The 22423-nt window shown below is 46.8% G+C and overlaps 2 protein-coding genes across 2 annotated transcripts in view; both read left to right on the top strand.

Moving 5' to 3' along the window:
- Positions 1-22423, top strand: part of LOC148501567 (putative ATP-dependent RNA helicase DDX60) — a 600786-nt gene that overhangs the window by 530539 nt on the left and 47824 nt on the right. The window contains exon 33 of the mRNA XM_088450267.1: positions 17353-17474. Coding sequence (XP_088306393.1) covers positions 17353-17474 — 122 coding nt within the window. The remainder of the gene's footprint in view (positions 1-17352; positions 17475-22423) is intronic.
- LOC148501568 (uncharacterized) lies at positions 13474-14634 on the top strand. The gene has a single exon (XM_088450300.1). The coding sequence runs from the start codon at positions 13474-13476 to the stop codon at positions 14632-14634; it is 1161 nt and encodes a 386-aa protein (XP_088306426.1).

Consider the following 22423-nt stretch of genomic DNA (forward strand, 5'->3'; position numbering starts at 1 on the left):
CTGTGTGTGGTCTCCGGCTTGAGGTAGGCAATGTGCGACCTCCTTGCTGCCACATCCAAAGGCCACTACTCTCTGCTCATTCTCCTTGACCTCTCTGCTGCTTTTGGCACTGTGGACCACCCTCTCCTGCTGCAAATGTTTCACTCCCTTGGTCTATGTGACACTGCCTTCTCCTGGCTATCCTCCTACTTCTATGACCAATCCTTCTCTGTCTATTCTCATGGCTTATCTCCCCTCCCCCACATCCTCTCACAGTATGTGTTCCCCAAGGTTCTGTTCTTGGACCTCTCCTTTTCTCCCTCTATACTGTATGTCCTCTCTAGGTGAACTCATCAGCTCTTTTGACGTCCATTGTCATCTCTATGCTGATGACACTCAGATCTACCTTTCCTCCCCTGACCTCTCTCCTCTCTCATATGTCCAACTGTCTCTCTGCTACAGTATATCTTCCTGGATGTCCCAGCGATTTGTTAAACTTAATATGTCTAAGACTGAGATGATCATCTTCCCACCCTCCCACATAACCTAGCTCCAAAGTGCGCTGTCTTGGAGTTATTCTAGACTCCTACCGCTCCTTCAAACCACATACCCAGAACCTCTCACAGTCCTATCATTTCCATCTAAAAATTATTTCCAGGATCAGACCCTTTATCATCCAGGATGCTACTAAGACCCTATCACACTCACTGGTCATCTCCAGATTGGCTTACTGTAACCTCCTCATATCTGGCCTCCCCAACTCCCATCTCTCTCCTTTCCAGTCCTGTCCTCAATGTTGCCGCTCGACTCATCTTTCTGTCTAAATGCTCTACATCTGCCTCCCCTCTCTTACAAGCTCTCCACTGGTTATCCTTTCCCTTCAGAACCCAATTCAAGGTTCTCACACTCACTTACAAAGCCCTCACACACTCCTCTCCCATTTACATCTCTGACCTTATCTCCCTTCACTCTCCTGTCCGCCCTCTTCGTTCAACAAATGCACGCCACCTCTCATGCCAACTGATTACTTCCTCTCACTCCTGCCTCCAAGATTTTGCCCGTGCTGCTCCCCACCTTTGGAACTCTCTCTCTCTCTCCTCATCAGACTCTCCACCTCTCTACAATCCTTCAAATGGGCTCTCAAGACCCACTACTTCATCAATGCTTTCCAGTTCCCAACCTAACTTGCTGCTACATGCTCCTGGTTCCCTTTCTTCCCCATCTGTATCATGCCTGTCTGTCTGCCCCTCCCCTTGAGAATGTAAGCTCTTGTGAGCAGGGCCCTCTACCCTATTGTGCTTCTCCTTACTTTATTTTCATCTACTTCTTACTCACCACTAGGGCACCTAACACTTGGTTGCTTATTTGGGTGTTATAGCCACCAATGTATCAATGTATATTGTCCATGTACTTGTAGTGTATTGTATTGTACTGTAAGTCACTTTTTTGGTTATGTAATTTGTAAAGCGCTGCGGAACACTTGTGGCGCCATATAAATAAATAATAATAATAATGATGGTGTCTTGTCTTTGGACCTGATTAATACACAGCATCAGATGCAAATCATGTAAACATTGACTCCCTTAATGAGTATATTGTCACCAAGCATGGCCGTCACAACTGAGACGCCGGAGCCAGGTTCTCTGTATACTGAATCGCAGACACAATCAGAAACACACCCCAAAAATATCCAGAATACACCTCGGTTTTAGCCGTCACTCCCCATTGCCGCCCACAAAATGATCACTTTCTGTCAATCACTTGTGAGTCCTTACTGTAACCGTAATTTCAATTCAATCATCGTGCGTGCGAATTTGTGGATGTGACTTTTCTTTACTTACTCAGATCCTCTTATTCCATGTTGATGCCTTTTTTGGTGTTGTGTATCTTGAAACACTGGTGCCTGGGCCTATGACCTATTGGCAGATAACACAGTAGTAGTAGGCACCAGCGATGTGCGATGGAGGGCAGTCCACATGGCAGATAAACTTAGACAGGGAATGGTTTATTAACTCATAGAAGCAGGTGCAGGAAAACACAGGCATAGCAGTATACAACACCAGGCACAAATGCAGAGTTATCCAGTTGCATCCTGGAGAGTACAGAGTATGCTGCTGCTTGTAGTGCACCTAGGATGCACACTGTCATGGTAATATGTTTTTGTAGACTTTGATCAGGATACTTAGAGTTAACTATGTTGGTAGAAGAGTATAAGAAGCTTGAGTCCTTGGTTAAGTCTTTAGACATAGGAACCAAAACTTCAATGGTATGTATGGAATATAGCAAATTAATAGATATGATATAGTGATACCCACGGTAGAGGCTAAGCACAGGTATAGTCTGCAGATGTATTGAATGAAGTGTGGGAAGCACAATGAGTAGTCTTTGATTAGTGCAGGTTTTAGAGTGGTAATATAGCAGAGGTAGGCTGGAGATGATATGCAACAAAGAGCCTGTAGTACTTATGGCAGCCTGTAAATGGTGTAGGCGCATATTTACTGCTAATGCAGGCAATCTGGAGACTGGTATGATGCAGCGCACACTGAGAATACAGGATACTGACACAGTTATGCATGCTGGGTGCTGATAGTGGTCAGCTGCAAAGAGCACCAGAATACACTTGGTAATCACAAGTAACAGAAAATGTACAGAAGTTGGAAGCTAGTGCAGCCAGGATACTGATTTAATGGAGGTGAGTGTTTCTCTGGTAATAAATATGCCAGCAGAAGAAGTTTAAATAGGGGGCTCCCAGCATCTATTGATCATGCAGATAATCTGAAGGTGCCTACACACTTACCGATCTGCACATGATCCGACATCGTGTACGATTTCCCTTGAAACTCCTCCCTGGCAGCTCTGCACACGATTTGGTGTTTAAAGTAGGGGTGTGCACCGGCCACTTTTCGTGTTTTGTGTTTTGGTTTTGGATCTGGATCTTTCTTCATGTTTTGGATCTGGATTGGTTTTGCCTAAACCACCCTTCGGTGTTTTGGGTTCTGGGTTTTGTGTTTTGGATCTGTATTTTTTTTAAAATAAGCATAAAAACAGCTAAAATCACAGAATGTGTTGATTTTTCTGCTCCTATGCTATTATTAACCTCAAAAACCTTAATTTCCACTCATTTCCAGTTTATTCTGAACACCTCACACCTCACAATAGTGTTTTTATGTCCAAAAGGTTGCACCGAGGTAGATGGATGACTATGCTAAGCGACACGAGTGGGCGGCACAAACACGTGGCCCATCTAGGAGTGACACTGCAGTGGCAGACAGGATGGCAGTTTGAAAAACTAGGCCACAAACAGTACATAATGCAAAGAAAAAAAAGAGGTGCAAGATGGAATTGTCCTTGGGCCCTCCCACCCACCCTTATGTTGTATAAACAGGACATGCACACTTTAACAAACCAATCATTTCAGCGCCAGGGTCTGCCACACGACTGTGGCTGAAATGATTGGTTCATTTGGGCCCCCACAAAACAAGCTGGCAATTAATCTGGCCCTGCACAAACTGGCTCTACGGAGGCAAGATGTCGTCCTCATCCTCCTCATTCACCGATTCCTCACGCTCTTCAGTGTTGTGTACATCCTCATCCTCACAGAGTATTAATTCGTCCCCGCTGGAATCCACCACCACAGGTCCCTCTGTACGTTCTGGAGGCTGGTCTCCCTGGAAAAGTTGATAATTCATTTTTATGAACATCATCTTCTCCACATTTTGTGGAAGCAACCTCCTACGCCTTTTGCTGACAAGGTTCCCGGCTGCACTAAACACTCTTTCGGAGTGCACACTGGAGGTAAAATAGAGCCAGTTTGTACAAGGGCCTCCAAATTGCCTCATTTTCCTGCCAGTACATGTACGGACTGTCTGACATGCCTACTTGGATGCTGTCACTGATGTAATCCTTTAACAGACAGACGCACGCTTGTCGCTGCTGCTTTGAGGATGCAGGTGTGGCTACAGCCCACACATTTCACAAAGACAGAAAAAAAAGAAGAAGGGTCAATTGTTTAGTAAAAGTAGTGGTGTTCCTACTTCCTCTCTGGGATGATGAACAACTCCCAGCAGCAGCAAAAGCACTAGGAGGAAGTGGGTCTTGATCTTTCCCTATTTTATTTTTATCAGAGAAAGTTTGGTCCTCCATTTATGTTATATTGATATATACGTGCGGCTAAGGCGCACACAAACACAGAAAATATTTTTTTATTTTTGCTCGAGAGTAGTGCACTTTGTGGGTTACACCACCCTTTAAGAAATGAGCCAGCCGGCTCTTTACTTATGGGACACAGGCGCACGCTTGGCGCTGCTCCTTTGTTGATGCACGTGCAGCCACAGTGCACACAATTCACAAACACAGAAAATATATTTTTATTTTGTTTGGAGTGTACTTTGGGGGTTACAGCACCCTTTAACGGTCAAGCCAGCCGGCCCTTTACTTATGACACAGGCGCACGCTTGGCACTACTTTGTTGATGCACGTGCGGCTACTGCGCACACAATTCACAAACACAGAAAATATTTTTTTATTTGGTTTGGAGTGTACTTTGGGGGTTACAGCACCATTTAACGGTCAAGCCAGCTGGCCCTTTACTTATGACACAGGTGCACGCTTGGCGCTGCTCCTTTGTTGATGCACGTGCGGCTACTGCGCACACAATTCACAAACACAGAAAATATTTTTTTATTTTGTTTGGAGTGTACTTTGGGGGTTACAGCACCCTTTAATGGTCAAGCCAGCCGGCCCTTTACTTATGACACAGGCGCACGCTTGGCACTACTTTGTTGATGCACGTGCGGCTACTGCGCACACAATTCACAAACACAGAAAATATATTTTTATTTGCTTTTTAGTGTACTTTGGGGGTTACAGCACCCTTTAACGGTCAAGCCAGCCGGCCCTTTACTTATGACACAGGCGCACGCTTGGCACTACTTTGTTGATGCACGTGCGGCTACTGCACACACAATTCACAAACACAGAAAATATATATTTTTTTTGTTTGGAGTGTACTTTGGGGGTTACAGCACCCTTTAACGGACAAGCCAGCCGGCCCTTTACTAATAGGACACAGGCGCACACTTGTCTGCGATTTTTTTAGCACTTGGGGGGAGCACCCCTGATGGACAGAGCACCCCCTGGACAACACTACAGAACCCCTTTAGGACTGGTACACTGCACAGGACTTTGGAGTGGACACAGCCCCTATGGACAACTGACTGCACAACACAGTCCAGCCAGCCCCTATGGACTTTGAAGTAGTGGACACAGCCCCTATGGACAACAGCAGCACAGCACAACACAGCCAGCCCCTATGGACTTTGAAGTAGTGGACACAGCCCCTATGGACAACAGCAGCACAGCGCAGCACAGCACAGCACAACACTACTCTGCACTACACTACACTACACAGCCCAACCAGCCCTAACTCCCACCCTCCCTCTTCACTGTCCACAGCCGAGTGAGAAAATGGCGCCGACGTGGGTACCTTATGTAGGATCCAAAACCCGCGAGACCCGGAAGGCGGGATGATGACGTTTTGCCTCGATTTCAGATCCGAGTCAGGCGGGAAAAGTCGAGCCTGACTCGGATCGGCCTCGGATCAGGGGGCTCGGGGGGGTTCGGATTTCAGAAATCCGAACCCGCTCACCCCTAGTTTAAAGTGTCCAATTTACAAACGATCTATCGTGTATCCAGACTTTTTCCAGTGCATTTGTGTCCCAGATTGGCAGATCTGCCATACAGCACGGCAGCTCTGATGATGCGATGTGCGACCAGCGGGGTGCGCATCGCATCGTGAGTTGGGACTCACGATTTGCCCATTTTTTATACGATCTGTCATTCCAATGCATCAGAATTGGTCAGATCGTGTAAAAAATCGGTAAGTGTGTAGGCATCTTAAGAGTGGCTGCAGGAATCTAGTAGGCCAATTTAGTCACAATAATAAATATAGGATGGCGGAGCTTATGCTCTGCCGCCGCAGGTAGTATCAGGAAGGATTTGCCAGGCCTATATGAAGATGTACTGTACCAGCCAAGGTCTCAGGAACACCAGGCGCGACCAGGTAAGGCATGGATGGTAATTACACAACTCCATCTGATCCGGTAACTACGGCTAATACCCCAGTGCGTGACACACTCATGGGTGCCGATATGCAGTGGTGGCAGCAGAATTTAAATACACACAGAAGCTTCTTACCAGCGGAAATTGGGGTCTGTATAGATTTATATATCCTCTGTTATGTAGGGACACTCTCAAGGGCATGTCCGTTACTTAGGAGGGATCAGGGGAAAGATGTAGCAGGGAGCTGCACATGCATAGTAGCACAGGCCAGAGATTATGCCTCCAGCTGCAGCTTGGTGTCCTAGTGCCTCGCAGCTCATAAGAGAGACCACACCTAGCGCTTCTCTTGAACAGTTCTCACCTGTGTTTCTGTGGAGTAGATGTCCTCACTCTTATGTCCACCTCTCTTTGGGCTTCCTCCATCAATCTCATTATGTTGTTAATGTCCACCTTTTTTAAGTCAAAGGTTTAAAGGGTGCCCTTGCACATACAAGTTTAAAAACCACAGTGATATATATGTGTGAGTCCGCACCAGTTGAGGATGTTTAATAGTATAAAGCAGAAGAATGTTTTTTTGAAAAAACCAACATGACCGTCTACCAATAAATTAATATTAGATGATCCTATGTTGGTGGTGCTCCCAAAGAATTTGTGTTGAGCACATAACAACACTATGCAAAGAGGTTCAAAAGACAAAATCTCTCTTTTGGGGCACTCTTAAACTAATAAATATATAAGTCTTATAATGTGATCATAGGATGGATGAAGAAAGGGGGTTAATAAAATGTAACTGTTAATGAAAAGACCCTATAGGATAAAAAGGAGTGAGAATAGATACACTCGCTGATCTATATATACGGTGCTTTCTGAAATCAATTTTCTCACCGCCAATAAATCCTCCTCATTGGGAATTACAGTGTATAGCTACTAATGTCAATGCTACACAGATAACTGCTTTCTGGTATCTCATGTAAATCATAGATCTTATTTAGAATCATAGTAGTGCCCAGGAGAAATCTTGGATGTTCCTTAATACATGGCTGCAGTAAGGGATCCAAATACATGGATACAGCCTGGGACAATAACCCCCTGGCTGATATGATGAGTCGACCAGGGAGATTGTCCAGTCCAAGGCTACGATCTAGTTATAAAGACATAGGCCCTCATTCAGAGTCGATCGCTAGATACAAGCAGTCGCTCTGAATGAGGGCGGCCACTTGTGGTGTGAAGTGCGGCCTCCTGGTCGCTAGCTAAGCTGTGGGTTACCACCCACAGCTCTAGCGAGTGACCAGGTTGATGGTCGCAATGGTAAGGACCATCGCGACCATCAGGGCTTGCGACAAGACCCTAAGGTTGGGTCTCGACAAGTGCAAGCCCCAGGGAGCTTCCTGCTCTGATCGAGCAGGAAGCTCCACACTGACATCATTGCTGATGTCAGTGGGGCCACCTCCAAATGGCAAGCGTTCCGTCGGGAATGCCTCCGTTTGGCCGGCCACCCTCCCTGCCCACCTCCCAAACGGGGCAAGCTGTCAATCACCATCAACAGCTCACCCCCTTTTGTGTGAGACCCGTAGCGACAGAGCGCCCATCGCTAGCCGGGTCTCGCGCATGCGCACGTCGGAGCCGGCTCCAACGTGCGCATGCCCAGTGGGCAAACATCGACCCGGTTGCAAGAGCTTAGCGCTTGCGACCGGGTCTGAATAAGGCCCATAGTGCTTCGCCCCATGGACAAAGACGGGGCAATTGTGATACAGGATCTTTCCGCATATATGTCTAGAAAGACAATTGGCAGATTCAGCGGTATTGGATAGTGATCCCGCAGATGTGTTTACCAAACAGCTTCAGGAGAGGCTCAGCCTTGCAGTTGCTGAAAGGGTAATCCCTAACAATTTAAGCAAGGCTTTGATCTCAAGAAGTTCTATTACGGCTTTGTTGTATACTTTACCTAAAATACACAAACACCTGGACAATCCCCCTGGTCGACCCATCATATCAGCCATGGGTTCATTGTTCCAGGCTGTATATGTGCATTTGGATACCTTACTGCAACCATACAGTATATTAAGGAACATCTAAGATTTCTCCTGGACACTACTACATTTCTAAATAAGATCTATGATTTACCTCAGATACCAGAAGGCAGTTATCTGTGTAGCATTGATATTAGTAGCCTATACACTGTAATTCCCAGTCCCTCGGGTTTTACAGTATCCAGGATGTGGATCCACTTAGACTCCAGATGTAAAAGTTTTTTATTTCGATCTCCTCTTCTGCCATCATCAGAAACACGATCTATCACCATATATCTAAAATTAGACATAATGGGCCAACTAGTTGGATGATTGGATAAAACTTGGTTAAGTGTAAGGTCAGCTTAAGAAAGAGCAAATAAAGGCCCCCATACATCTGCGACGCATTGTCGTGATGTAGCGATGGGATCAGAAACCCCCGATCCGCCGGTCTGAAATGCCGACCGGCAGCTATTGATGTTCTGCGATCCGTTGCAGAATCGGTGAAAGTCTACATGTTAAATTTCACCGATCTGCCAATAACGATAATTTTTTGATCGTCAGCGGCATATCTGTGAAATCCAACATGTTGGATTTCAGCGATCCTGCGATGCCGTGTTGCAGGATTGCTACATCGCGATGATCCATCATAGATGTATGGGGGCCTTAACTGTGCATCTTGGTAAAACTATGCTGCACTGCAGGTGGGGCAGATGTAAAATTTGCAGAGAGATTTAGAATGGGAGGGGTGTGTTCAAAGTGAAATTTAACTAGCAGTGTAAATAAATAAAATAAAGCTGTCCAGCATTTGTGGACTACACGCAAAAGCAGCCAGTATTTACCCCACATGAGAAATAAATTATGTATTTGCACCCTTTGCATTGCAACATGATTTTTCCAGGTACACAGTTACTTGCTCTATTCTCAAATCTGAATCAGGACCATTATTTTTTATTATCATATAAACTGCAATAATTGACTTTTTCAGTTTAGGAATTAAATAGGAAACTACCCAGCATCCTCAATACAATTCTAGATCTAGAGGTAAATGCATTGAGTTGTGGGCTTTCAAAATCAATTAATCAAAGTTATTAAAGGTAACATCTGCTTTTATTACCATTTCAATATTAAAAACATCGACAAAAATCTGTAATTTTAAAACCTACAGCTCAAATTATAAACTAAGCTACTGCTCATTTACGGGCATATTTAAAAAAACATTTGTGGTATATCCCCTGAAAAACAAATTTTTATGACATACCCACAAATATTAAGTATGCCCGGGATGTAAGAAGGAGGGCCCGCAGTAGCTATCTATGGGCCTGATTCAGAGCCGTTCGCTATTTGTGGTCGTTCGTTTAAAAACAAGGGGTGGCTATTCAAATGATCCGTACGCACATTGCAGTCTGTTCACACCTCTAAGTCTGAACGAGCGAGCAAAACATACGCTCGTTTATTTGTTAAAAACGCCCCCTGGCCGCTCGCACCATACGTCATGTCCGCTATTTATTAGATTAATCGAGTACATCGACCAGCGTATGAACTGCTCGCTATTCTTGTGGTTGGTGTTTGCTACCACAAATTTGCGAGCAGTTCTGGCTATAAAATAACCCAGTGACGTGGTCAATGACGCTGCTGTTTTAAATATACACACCCATAAAACGCCCGTTTTGACCTTTAAGCACGCCTGCGTTCGGATCTCCACTCCCCATTTTCAAGCTCCTTCCCCTGTTACCACCCACATACGCCTCATTCTGTCACTCAAAATAGCAGGCCCTCGCTATATTGCGTACCAACGATTTTCGGCCGCACTGACTGGTTCGCGCATGCGTACTAAAAACCGTACGCATGCGCAGATGTGCAAACATCGCTCGGAACGAGCGTACTGCCGCTAACGAGCGGCTCTGAATGAGGGCCTATGATATTTGCCACGGTCCCTCCATTTCTGACATCAACAGCAGTCCCCATAGCGTTCTATGGGGGCAGCTTATTTGTTAGATTTACAAGGTGTTCCGAAGCTTGGCTCCGGCAGCTAATGCTAAATAAATATGGCTTTATTCCACAGTAGCCTACTGGCTATTTTATTACCTATTTTACAGTGGAGGGATCCGAAGGATCCCTTCCTGCTGCTGCCTGCTTACATATGTGCTAGTGGACATGCGCAGTACAACACCTAAAGTCAAGACTAGGAAGTAAAATGATCACATATGCAATAACTTTACTTCTTACTGATTGCCAGGACCCATGGGCTCTTATTGGAATCCCCGTCTCTGTGACTAAGTAATGGTACATTAAGGCAAAAATATTGTGTTTCATGTTATGATTAGGGATGTGCAGGCTCGGATAGGTTCGAGTTTGCACGTGGAGTTCGGATTTTTCCCTCCAAAAAAACGGAACTCAGAAAGAGGCAAAACGTCATCTTACGGGAGCCGAGGTGCCGCGAAGATGGCGCCGGAGCAATTTAAGGGAGGAGGGGCGCCCTGCGGCCCGCGGGCCAGTGGCGGGAAAATGGGAGGACGGGCAGGTATGCCCGTCCTCCCCTTTCTCACACCTGGGGCGAAGGGCAGCCAGTAGAGGCCATCGGGGGCCGGCGCAGCGCACAAGGGTTTAAATCGGGAGGAGGGCGGGGGGCCAAGGCATTCGCGGGTAGCAGCGCACAGAGCATTTCCCACTTACCTTCAGCGGCATGGAAGTACAGCAGGCACGTGCGGCGAGGAAGAGGGCCTTGCCCCAGCATTTTCGGGAGGCATCCGAGCAGCGAGACTTGCAGCCCAGAGCAGTGCCCAGAGGAAGAAGCAGGCAGCACGTGGTCGGAGCTCCCTCTGGTGGCCGGAGAGGTGCAAAAGCGGCTGCACGAAATAAAAGGAGACCAAGCATCAAGCAGCCAGACGGAGCTTCTAAAATCAAAGGGCGAGGGGGAGTACTTCCCAGCCAGGAGCTTTCGCAAGGGGTGAGTGGATGGCCGGCAATGTCAGATGATGTTCCGGCGGCTACAGAGTCAGATGGCTCCGAGTCGGGAGGGGAAGAGCAGGACTGTTACCTGCGCCCTCAACCGTGGATCACCCCCAGCTCTCCCATAGTGCCGGCGAGGCAAATCCCCACAGTATATCCAGAACACAGAGACAATTCACCAAGAGGGTCAGAGGGGCAAGCGCAAAGGTTTGAAGACGCAGATGGTGAGCAGGATGCCACAGCAGGCTCACAGGGGGCTGGGGTATACCTCGCCAATACACAGTTATTTCAAAGGGCAGCGCAGCCACCTTGTTTCACCCCGAGAAGCAGGGGGCGGCAGAGTGTGACCCACCGCAGCCAGCGGGAGAGCCAGTTGAGCAGTACCCAATATCAATATCATGTCTCCCTGCAATACCTCTCCCCCCCCAGGAGCAGGCACCATTTCCCATCCCCCCATGGGAGCCTAAGGAGTCAATTATCGCCCGCAAGGTCAGCCCACCAGCAGTGCGCATCACCACAAGGGAGCAGTGCGCAGGACCAAGGCTGCCGATGCTGCGGCAGGCATTCAGACATGCGTTTAACACAAGGAATGCAGAAGGACGTTCAGCTGTTTGTACAAAGTAGCAGAGACAACCACCGCAGCAGTCCACAGCGGCATGGCAGGGCCGAGCCAGCACAAAGGGAGAAGCACCAGGGAGCACTAGCAGCGGAGCGTATTTACAACACGGCCCACGGCACACACGACGGGGCTCCTACAGCATCAGGACAGGCGCGCAGCCATGATCCCACCCAGGCGGTTTTTCATGGCACCGCAACCTTCGCCGCGCCCAACAGGACAGCGCAAGGAGACATCGACACGGTCCACGCCTCATTCAACGGGACTCCAGTACCAGCGCTGCAGGCCGAACAGGCCGCAACAAATCCAGCCACCGCCATTGCCAGCGGGGCCGACGATCCTGCTCCGCACAGGAAGGGTGAGAACATCAATAGTACTTGCAATGCTCATAATTTGAATGTTAATGCAGGGATTGTGCAGGGTGTTAGCGAAGGCAATAATACTGGCAATTCTCATAACGTAAATGTTTATCCAGGGATTGTGCAGGTTAGTGAGAGCAATAAGGTTTGCGATGCTCATAAGGAAAATGCTAAGGCAGGGGTTACGCAGGATGTTAGCACTGCCATTGTAACATTTACGGGAGTGACTAGCGGTGAGGCAGCAGTACAACGCACACACAGGAAGGTAGTTCGTCAGAGTCAGACGAGGACGATGCGTGTAGGGTGTTGAAGGAGCAGCTGAAGCTAGCAAGGGCATACAAGAAAAAAGAGAAAGCGGCCATCCCAGGTGCGGACGCAGTTAGAGACCAGATGGGGCAGGTGCAGCAAAAGAAGTTAGGAGGGTTCATACAAGAAGGGGTGTCAGTAGGCTGCGTCCTGGGGTCAGTGGCGAGGCACTTGCCAAAGCAAACTAGGAAGGAGATTGTGAAAGGCGCATTTGTGGACATTTGTTCGTTGACGGAGGCGGGCTTGAAGGACAAGGAAAGAGCTGCGGTTAGGGGAGGGCAGTCTGAGGCATACAAGACCATTGAGCACTGGCTCAGTGGCATGTTTGCCTACACAGGCTGTTATACAGAGGCCTACCCAGACGCAGGAGCGGGCTTGCTAAAGTATACAGATTTAATTTATTCTGTGTACAAGGAATACGGAGGTTCTGTATGGCGCAGGTACGATGAGGTGTTCAGGCACAAAGTACAGGGGGGAACGCCGATCGACTTCGGAGTCAGAGATGTGGACGAGTGGCTCAGGGCGCAATCTAGCGGGTTGGTGGAAAAGGGCCCGTCAGGGCAAAAGTCCTGGGCCGGGAGGCCTGGCACGCAGAAGCAGGATCTCAAATGCTGGGCTTTCAATGAGTCGCAGTGCGCACGGGCACAGTGCAAGTTTAAGCACGCCTGCACATTCTGCAGTGCGAACCACTCCGCCAGGGACTGCAGAAAAAAAAGGGCTAGTCACGCACAGAAGCTAACCGCAGCGGCAGGGCTTAGCAAAGACAATTAGTTCGGTAAAATTAGGTAGGATCCTGGAGTGGCTGTCCAGGTACCCAAAGCCAGATGAAGCTGAGCTGTTAAGGGCGGGGTTTAGGGATGGTTTCAGGATTCCGGTGGCGAGAGCGGTTAGCAGCAGGAATTTGAAATCCATCGCGGAGCAGCCGCTGGTGGTGCAGGGCAAGATTGTAAAGGAACTGGCACTAGGCAGGATGGCGGGTCCGTTCAGTGCCCCACTGGTGCCAGAGTTAGTGATTTCACCTCTCGGGCTGGTCCCGAAGAAGGTGCCGGGAAAATTTAGGCTCATTCAGCACCTATCGTATCCAGAGGGGGCATCAGTGAACGATGCCCTAGACAGGGACCAGTGTTCAGTGCAGTACCAGTCATTTGACAGAGCGGTGCAGATTGTGAAAAGCCAGGGCAGGGGAGCACTCATGGCGAAGCTGGATATTGAATCCGCTTTTAAATTGCCGCCCCTGCATCCCGAGAGCTTTAGACTCATGGGTTTCCGTTACGACGGATATTTTTTCATAGACAAGTGCTTGCCCATGGGTTGCGCTATTTCTTGCGCTTCCTTTGAGGTCTTCAGCTCCTTCTTGCAGTGGTGTTTTCAGGAGCGCACAGGTTCCAAGGCCATAGCACATTACTTAGACGACTTCATGCTAGCAGGCCCCCCGAGGTCAGAAGTTTGCGGCCAACTCCTGCAGGAGCTCCAGAGCATGCTAAAGGAATTTGGCGTCCCTATTGCACGAGAAAAGACAGAGGGGCCGAAGACCGTAATGGCATATTTGGGCATAGAGATCGATTCAGAGAAACTAGAGTGCAGGCTCCCAGCAGAGAAGGTGGTAAAACTAGGTCGCGAGATTGGTTTTTGCGCAAGGGCAAAAAAGGTCACGCTAGGCCAGATGCAGTCCTTGTTAGGGAGGCTCAACTTTGCATGCCTGGTAATACCCATGGGCAGGATTTTTAAAAGGCGGCTGGAGCAGGCCACGGCAGGTATTAAGAAGAAGCACCATTTTATTCGCATCTCCAAAGACCTCCGAGACGACCTGACAATGTGGGAGGAATTCATCCGGCATTTCAATGGCGTTTGTATCTGGCAAGCGCCAGCAGCGGGCAACCATGCGTTGCAATTATTCACAGATGCGGTTGGTGCAATAGGCTTTGGGGCCTACCTGCAGGGTGAATGGTGTGCCCAGCAGTGGCCGGCCAGGTGGGTGGCCACTGGGTTGACCAAGAACCTGGCAGCGTTGGAATTGTTCCCGATAGTGGTAGCAGTGGTCATCTGGGGCCACAGGCTGGCCAACAGACGTATACAATTTTGGTGTGACAATATGGGGGTGGTGCAGATTGTAAACAACCAGCGGGCATCATCTCCACCGGTTATCAGGTTAGTGAGGAGATTAGTGGCGGCCTGCCTGCGGCACAACATTACATTCAGAGCCAAGCATGTGCCGGGGGAACAGAACGTCATAGCAGACGCGTTGTCTAGACAGAAGTGGAAGGCGTTTAGGGCAGCGGCGCCGCAGGCACAGTTGACAGGTTTAACATGCCCCTCCAATCTTTGGCAGATAGTCGAGCCGATCACGGTCTGAGCACCCTCATTGAGCGGTCCCTGGCATCTAGGACATAGACAGCATACAGAGCCGCCTGGGAGAAGTGGCAGCAGTTTGCGAGTGCACAAGGACTAGAGGGTAAGGACCCTCACCAGAAAATGTTGAGTTTCCTAGGCAGGCTGAGAAGGGAGAAGTTTTCCAGGGCAAGGGCAAATACGACGTTGGCCGGCATATCATTTTTTGCAAAGTTGACAGGGGAAAGGGACGCGACCAAAGATTTCATGGTCCGCACAATAATGAAAGGGTGGGCCAGAGCAGAGGGGTGGAGGCCGGACAGTAGGGAACCAGTGACGAGTGAGAGGCTGACAAAACTAGTGAGCATGGTGCCAGTGGTATGCAGAGACGCAGGCGAGGCCACATTATTTAGGACAGCTTTCATCATGGCATTCAGGGGAGCGTTTAGGGTGAGCGAACTGGTGGCAGAGTCCAAAAGTTCTCGCGACTCAGGTCTGCAGAGCACGGACGTGACGCTAGCTGACGACACAGTACTGTGCAAGATACAGAGGTCAAAGACCGACCAAGCCGGCAGGGGCAGATGGGTCCAGTTAAGAGCACAGCCGGACGCAAGGGTTTGTCCGGTGACGGCGGTCAGGGAATTTCTGGTTAGTAGACCCAGGGAGGGTGACAGTTTTCTCATCCATGCGGATGCATCCCCGCTAACTAGGTTTCAGTTCTCAGCGGTATTTAAGAAATGCGTAGGAAAACTGGGTTGGGATACGCGCAGATTTGGTACCCACTCTTTTAGGATAGGGGCAGCAACCTCAGCGGCCAGCGAGGGGCGTCCAGTGGATGATATCAAGGCATTGGGCAGGTGGAGGTCCAACAGCTACAAGGCGTATATCAGACCTGTACGAGACAGCGCGGCAGCAAAATGATTAATCGGACTTTTGTCCAGGAATGATGATGTTCGTCCATGTAAGATGACGGTTTGCCTCGTTCTGAGTTCCGTTTTTTTGGAGGGAAAAATCCGAACTCCACGTGCAAACTCGAACCTATCCGAGCCTGCACATCCCTAGTTATGATGATCTTATTTATGCTTATTTCCTCCTACTTCTGAGGTTACATTTAAAATATGAGAAGCATTAAAGCAGGACACTATAAGATAAAGAACCATCCAAATGTATTCATTTATTTATTGTCATTGACGGGCGCCAGTATAGAGATTTGCATATTTTCTATGTTTCATTATTGTTGAGTGTTGATAACACTTAGCTCATTTCTGTACAGCCTGCTTTTCTGCACTTGAGGGCAACACTTCTCTATTGTATCTCACACAGCTGTCCCCCCCTCACAGCCCACACTGCTCCCCCTCATAATCCCCCTACTCACATAGCTCACATTGCTCCTCCTCACCTCTCACACTGCCCTCCATACACTGACCTCAGTCACTGCCCCCACTCACAGCTCACTGTCCCTTCCAGATCAAACTGCCCAAAACTCCCTCACACCCACCCCCTGCTCCCCTTACATCTCCAGCACACTAACCTGCACACTTTGATGCTGTCTCCTCTCCTGTCAGCATTCTCATGTTGGACAGCTGGCCTCCACAGTCTGCACCTGCACTCCCTGGGGATCCTTATTCTGGTCCTGTGACTCTGGTCTCTGCAGTGCTTGATGGCAATGGATCCCCACTGTTCTCACTTAGCCTGCCCCTCTTTCCCTACAGCCAGCATAGCCAGTGTTAGACACTCAGCCTGTGCTGGCTTTCATGCAGCAGAGGCACTGCCCCCCCCTCCCCTTGCCCTGAAGGGGGCGGAGCACATCTGAGCTGGCCCAGCGGGAACTGGCCCTATGTCCCAGTGGCCCAATCCACTCTTGTGCCTGAGGCAGAATTCTAATAAGGATAATTAACCATAACCACACGTTGTGTTCATTTAAATTGCTACTTTATTTTATTAAAATTTGCATTACTGCTATTTTATTCCTCATTCAGTTGTTTTTCTAACTCAGGAAAGAGGATGCTTTAAGGGCTACCTTTATATAAGCAGGTATATTTGTAGAATGTATATTTCAAACATATTTATTTATTTGTTCCACCCCTGATATTATGTTATAATCAATGACTGGCAGTTTGTTCTAGTTCCACAACCTTATAGCAAGTCACAGGGCCGTAGCTAGGGTAGTGCGGCCGGTGCCATCGCACAGGGCACCACAGGTCAGGGGGCGCTGTTTGGGCCTGTCAAATGTCTGTTTATTATCATTCTTGCTTGTAGCTTCCTCTTATTTCATCCCCAGCATCTCCTGACCTCTCCTATCTCTTCCTTGGCCCTTCCCCATGAAGCCATGGCCCTTTTTTGGGTGCATTATGTCCCTTTGAAAAATGAGGGGGGCGCCAATGCTCTTTCTGGCACAGGGCACCAAAAAGTCTAGTTACGGCTCTGGCTAGTCAGAACAGGAAAAAACTACTTTTGCACTGAAATGTGTAGTGTCTTTTGGATGTAAATGGCCCTCTCAGTATTGCTGCACAAGCATAAAATAAAAATGAAGAAAAAAGAAATATGTACAAACAGTTATTCACAACATAATTTAGTAATTTTTAAATGAACCCGTTTACTAAATTTTCTCTATAATACAGAAAAAGTTTTTACTCAGTCAATTAAATCTGTTTTAGATGTATATTATATTCCATATTAGGATCTTATTCAGATGAATCTATCACTTTAATCACAACTGTTTTGTGCATTTTGTTACCTATAGATCCAAGAAAGTTTCCTAAATCTGTGATGGAAGACTTAGTACTGATATTAGCAAATCTTTTTGGGGGACGCTATTTACCACCAAATAGTTTTACACCTGAGGATACATTTTCCCAGTCAAAGGTAAGGAAAAGACAAGTGCCAATAATCCTTTATACCATGGGTGTCACAGGGAAAGGTAACAAAACTAATGTACAGAAATTATTTCAAACCAGTTGTTATATATTTACTAAGAGACAGGTTTGAAATCCTAGTGTGACTGTTGCAGTTTCCTGGTGCAATTGCATCATGCCAATTTAATAAACTCAAAAACTCACACAGAGAAACCACACTTTAGAACTGAAAATGCTATCTTGATTTTCCCCCAATAAAACTATAGAAACTCTAGATTCACTATGCGGTGGGTTTAGAACCCACTACAAACCCACGAAACATACCCACCCCAAAAATGACCTGCTTCTGGTGGAATCAGTATGTAATGCCAGCTGTCGGGATGCCTCCTGTCAAAATACTGACAGCGGCATCCCGATGTTTGGTATCCCAACCCTTCCCTAAACCTCCCTTCTTGTAGCCTAACCCTAACCCTCCCTATACTGCACTCTAACCCTCCCCGTTACTCCCTAAAGCTGTCTCCCACCGCCTAAATCTAACCCTCCCTCCTTAGTTCCTAACCTTAACTCCCCTCCAGTAGTGCCTAACCCTAACCCGCCCCCTGTCTAAAAAAAAACCCACTATGGTACCTAAACCTAACCCTCCCCCCTCCTCCGCGGCTAACATCTAAGGGCGCCCAGGACTTACCTGATTTGAGCTGGCGTCTATCTGTGTTCCAGCATCGGGAATTAGATAGGCGTCGGTATTTCGATGCCTATGTTAAGTCTTATGTCGGACTTCCAGCGTCGGGATTCAGACCAGCTGCATGCCATCCGCTGGTCTGCTAACTACATCCCGCTTCTGATAATCATGTTGTATGGATCTGTGCAGGCTTCTACATTTGTAAAAGGTAATAATGCTAATACTACTATTTAACTGATGGCACTGGGGCTATTCACCTCACCCATGTAGTGGTAGGTGTGGGGTTAATAATGTATAATAGTTTAATATATTTCCACAATGGCACACTACAGGAACCATTTAGCCTTGTTACATCTAACATTATAAGTTGGCAGCCCTTGCTAGCACTTGGTGAAACACAGAAAGCAGAGGGCAGTCCACATAGGAGGGATCCTGACAGGGGTTAACTGTATTCTGCTTTGACTGCTCCTGAAACCCTGTCCTCAGTGCATGTAAGCATAAGGATGGGACCTCTAGCCTTCTGGAGGAGGGTAGGGCTACAGAGATAAGAAACACTGTATTGAGGGGTAGGGAGACAGAGGATAGAGGAAGATGGGGGCTGAGGAACAGATGAGAGAAAGAGATGTGGGAGGAGGAGCAGATATGAGAGGGGGAAAGAAAATGCAGAAGAGATAAAAGAGATGAGAGGACAAACAGTGGGGAGAATCAGAAATGAAAGAGTCAGACAGGGTGGAAGCAGAGAAAGACAGATGATAGAGAGAGAGAGAGAGAGAGAGAGAGAGAGAGAGAGAAGGGTCAGAGAGAGGTTGTTAGGGACAGAGATTGGAAGGAGTGGATCCAATAACTAGCGACCCAGTGACTAACAGTTCCATTATATTAGTGTATATATTTGTAAAAAATAAAATAGATACATAGGAATTAGAGATGAGTGGGATTGGTTCTCAGAGAACTGAACCAATCTGTACTTACCCAATCCAAGGGAATCCGGACCCGCCACTCAGATCTCCCTGCCAATCCCAGACTTAAAAAATGGGCAAAATGTAATCATCTGGTTTCGGATTTTCACAAGTTTTGGATTCTATTTAAGTCCCTGCAGCAGTATTTCGGGCATCATTTCACACTGTACTGGCTGTTTTTCTGTGCTGTGTCCTGTCCATCCATTCCAGTGACTGCTGTGTTCTGCTGTGTCCATCCACTCCAGTGGCTGCTGTGCTATGGTGTTTCTATCCACTCCTGTGGCTGCTATGCTGTGTCCATCCATTCCAGTGCTAAGCTGACCCATCCATTCCAATGCTGCTGATGTATCTCTCCAGTGTCCATCCACTCCAGTGCTGAGCTGACATATCTTTCCAGTGTCCATCCACTCCAGTGCTACTGATGTATGTGTCCAGTGTCCATCCACTCCAGTGCTGCTAATGTATCTCTCCAGTGTCCATCCACTCCAGTGATGAGCTGACAGTATTTGTCCAGTGTCCATCCACTCCAGTGCTTCTGACATATCTGTCCAGTGTCCATACACTCCAATGCTGAGCTGATATGTCTGTCCTGTGTCTATCTACTCCTGTGCTGAGCTGACATATCTGTCCAGTGTCCATCCACTCCAGTGTTGCTGACATTTGCAAAAAAAAAGTTAATAAATAGTAGAAAAAGTTATTTGTTTTAAAATAAATTGTGTTTTTTTGTACAACTTGTTGTGTGTGCTATACCCCACAGTGTTCACATAATATACAAGTACTGTGACTCCGGAGGCCATACCCCACTGTGTTCACTTAAGTAATGTGACTCCACAGGCCATACCCCACTGTGTTTACATAATGTATAAGTACTCTGACTCCAAAGGCCGTACCCCACTGTGTTCACATAAGTACTGTGACTCCACAGGCCATACCTCACTTAATATTTAAGTACTGTGTATTTGCAGGCTATACCTCACCTTGTTCACATAATATAGAAGTACGGTGACTCTGAAGTGAGCGGTGATTTAAAAAAAGTTAAATTAAATAAATAATACTTTTATACTGTAGTTGTTTTTGTATGACTTGTGTGTTCATCGATATAGATCATGACGATCAGTCGAGAGAAGAGCAGGAGCAGAAACCAAATACTAGCACTGCTGCCACCAGTCATGATGATACTAGTTCTTCAACATCATCTACTCATGCTGATACTCAAGAGTATAGAATTTAGATCAGGGCATCTGAAATGAAAAAAATATATATATTTTACAGTGGTAAAGAAAAAAACACCTCTAACAAATGGAAAGTTTAGTGCAGAAAAACATAAAATTGCCAACATACCTTTCTCCATATGGAGTAGCAAGGTGTAATACCTGTACTTGACTGGTCGAGTCTGGACTGAATCATTGGAATGGTTGCTGATTTGTTCACCTGTTATGATGATGTCGGCCTAGGCATTGGCCTGGACAACTGTGATTGGTTTTCCAGCAGTTTTAATCAGGTGCTGGATCTTGGGCCTGTGTGGGTTGATCTGCTTTGGCTGAGTCTCCCACAGGATTCCATGTCTTGCCTGATCCCTGGTTCTAGCTGTTTGCAAGCTGCCTAGGAAGGATTGCTGATTTCTTCATCTGCTAAGTATCCTGGATACATTCTATTACATATTATTGTTAGCAGATGTAAACTTGGCTAATATACTACTCTGGATAGTCCATGTGTTTTGAAATGTCTTATCCTGCAGTTTGCAATTACTCTCATGTTGAATTATCATTCTGGAATTATTACTATTGCTTAAGAATGTATATATTATTAATGTAGTGAAAATATAACTGAATACCCTTTTGTTAGCTGCTTAACTTTAAATAGCTAAATTGAACCCTTGTTTGTTACTAGCTTGCAGTGACATTACTGCAGGAGAGTATTCTGGTAATCACTCTTTAGGAGCTTTAGACAGAGTTCTTCTGTCTAGTTTGGGAAGCTAAGCAGTATGGCTTGGGTTTATTCCTGGATGGGAGACCTCCTTAGAATCTAGGTGTAGTTCCCTATATAAGTTCTTACAGTCACATTCATTTCATATGTCTATATTTTGATATCTGTGCTTCCTGCACTGTTATTACTTTAAGTGCAAAGTCCAGGTGGCAGCCAAGTACCTATGAACAAGTGTGTGTTCCTGGAAAAGGAGTTGTTATTGGTGAAGGGCACTTTGTTTAGGTTTTGACAGTGCAGGAGTTCAACAGGTTTCATAACACAAGGAAAGACTCAGGCCTTGGCCTTTATTTATGAGTGCTGGTTCTGCAATTGTGAGTAAGGCATCTTCTTCTGCCTCTCATGCTGATGCAATACCTTCTCACTCAGAGTGTAGAAGTGTCAAACAAATGAAACTGTAAAATCAGTGCTGAAAAAAACAACTAAGGCAGTAGAAGAAACTGTTTTAAAATAAAGTCACAAATCCCAGAGGAGAGTCTAAGTGTGTCCACGAGTGCAATGTATGAGCCCGACCTTTCTGGTTCTGTACTCATAGAGAAGCATCCTTCCTCTATTCTGCACCCTCTGCAAATGTGGGGATGAGCAGCACAAGTATAGCTTGTGACCTAGAAATTGCACAGTGTAAGTGCAACAGGATGAGGGGGATATTTGTGTAGCTGACGCCAGTGTTAATAAGAATGTTGATGATGAGGATGTTGTTTGTGTAAGTGAGGCAACAGTGAAAGCAGTTCTTACCTGTTGTAAGAAGATGGCCTTTGTCATGCCCGAGCATAAGATGAAAAAATCCACCTCTTATGTATAGAATTATTTTTACCCAAATCCAGTCAACAATATTCTTGCCATCTGTAGCATTTGTAAAGCCATGGTAAGCTGAGGTAGGTACCTCCTCTCCAGCATAATTATTGGCAAAATCAGAAACTTGTGCTAAAAAAGTAACGAAGAGCAGGCCAGCATCAGTTAGCTCTCTTCTCTCTGCTAGATTCAAGCACATGCAAACTCCATCATCAACACCTTCATCCTCAATATCCTCAATCAGAATCGTAAGTAGTCCTGCATCCAATTTGATAAGGCTTACTGAGTCCTCCCCTATCCAGGATTTCTCAGAATAATCCTTGAGCACTAGGCCTGCCTGCTACTGCTGTTGCCAGTGGATCTTTATCCTCTAGGGAACCAGAAGACTACTACTAGTAGTAATTTCAAAAAAATGATAGAGGAAGTGATTATGACTGCTGTCACGCAGTTGCACAGCAGATCACTGATACCATAACAGCTATTCTAGTATTAGATCTGGGACCAATATCTGCCATTAATGCAGTGGGTTTTAGATATTTAATTGTCCCC

This window comes from Taudactylus pleione, unplaced genomic scaffold (genome assembly GCF_031769625.1).
Source record: "Taudactylus pleione unplaced genomic scaffold, aTauple2 ptg000513l, whole genome shotgun sequence".
In the NCBI taxonomy this organism is placed as follows: Eukaryota; Metazoa; Chordata; class Amphibia; order Anura; family Myobatrachidae; genus Taudactylus; species Taudactylus pleione.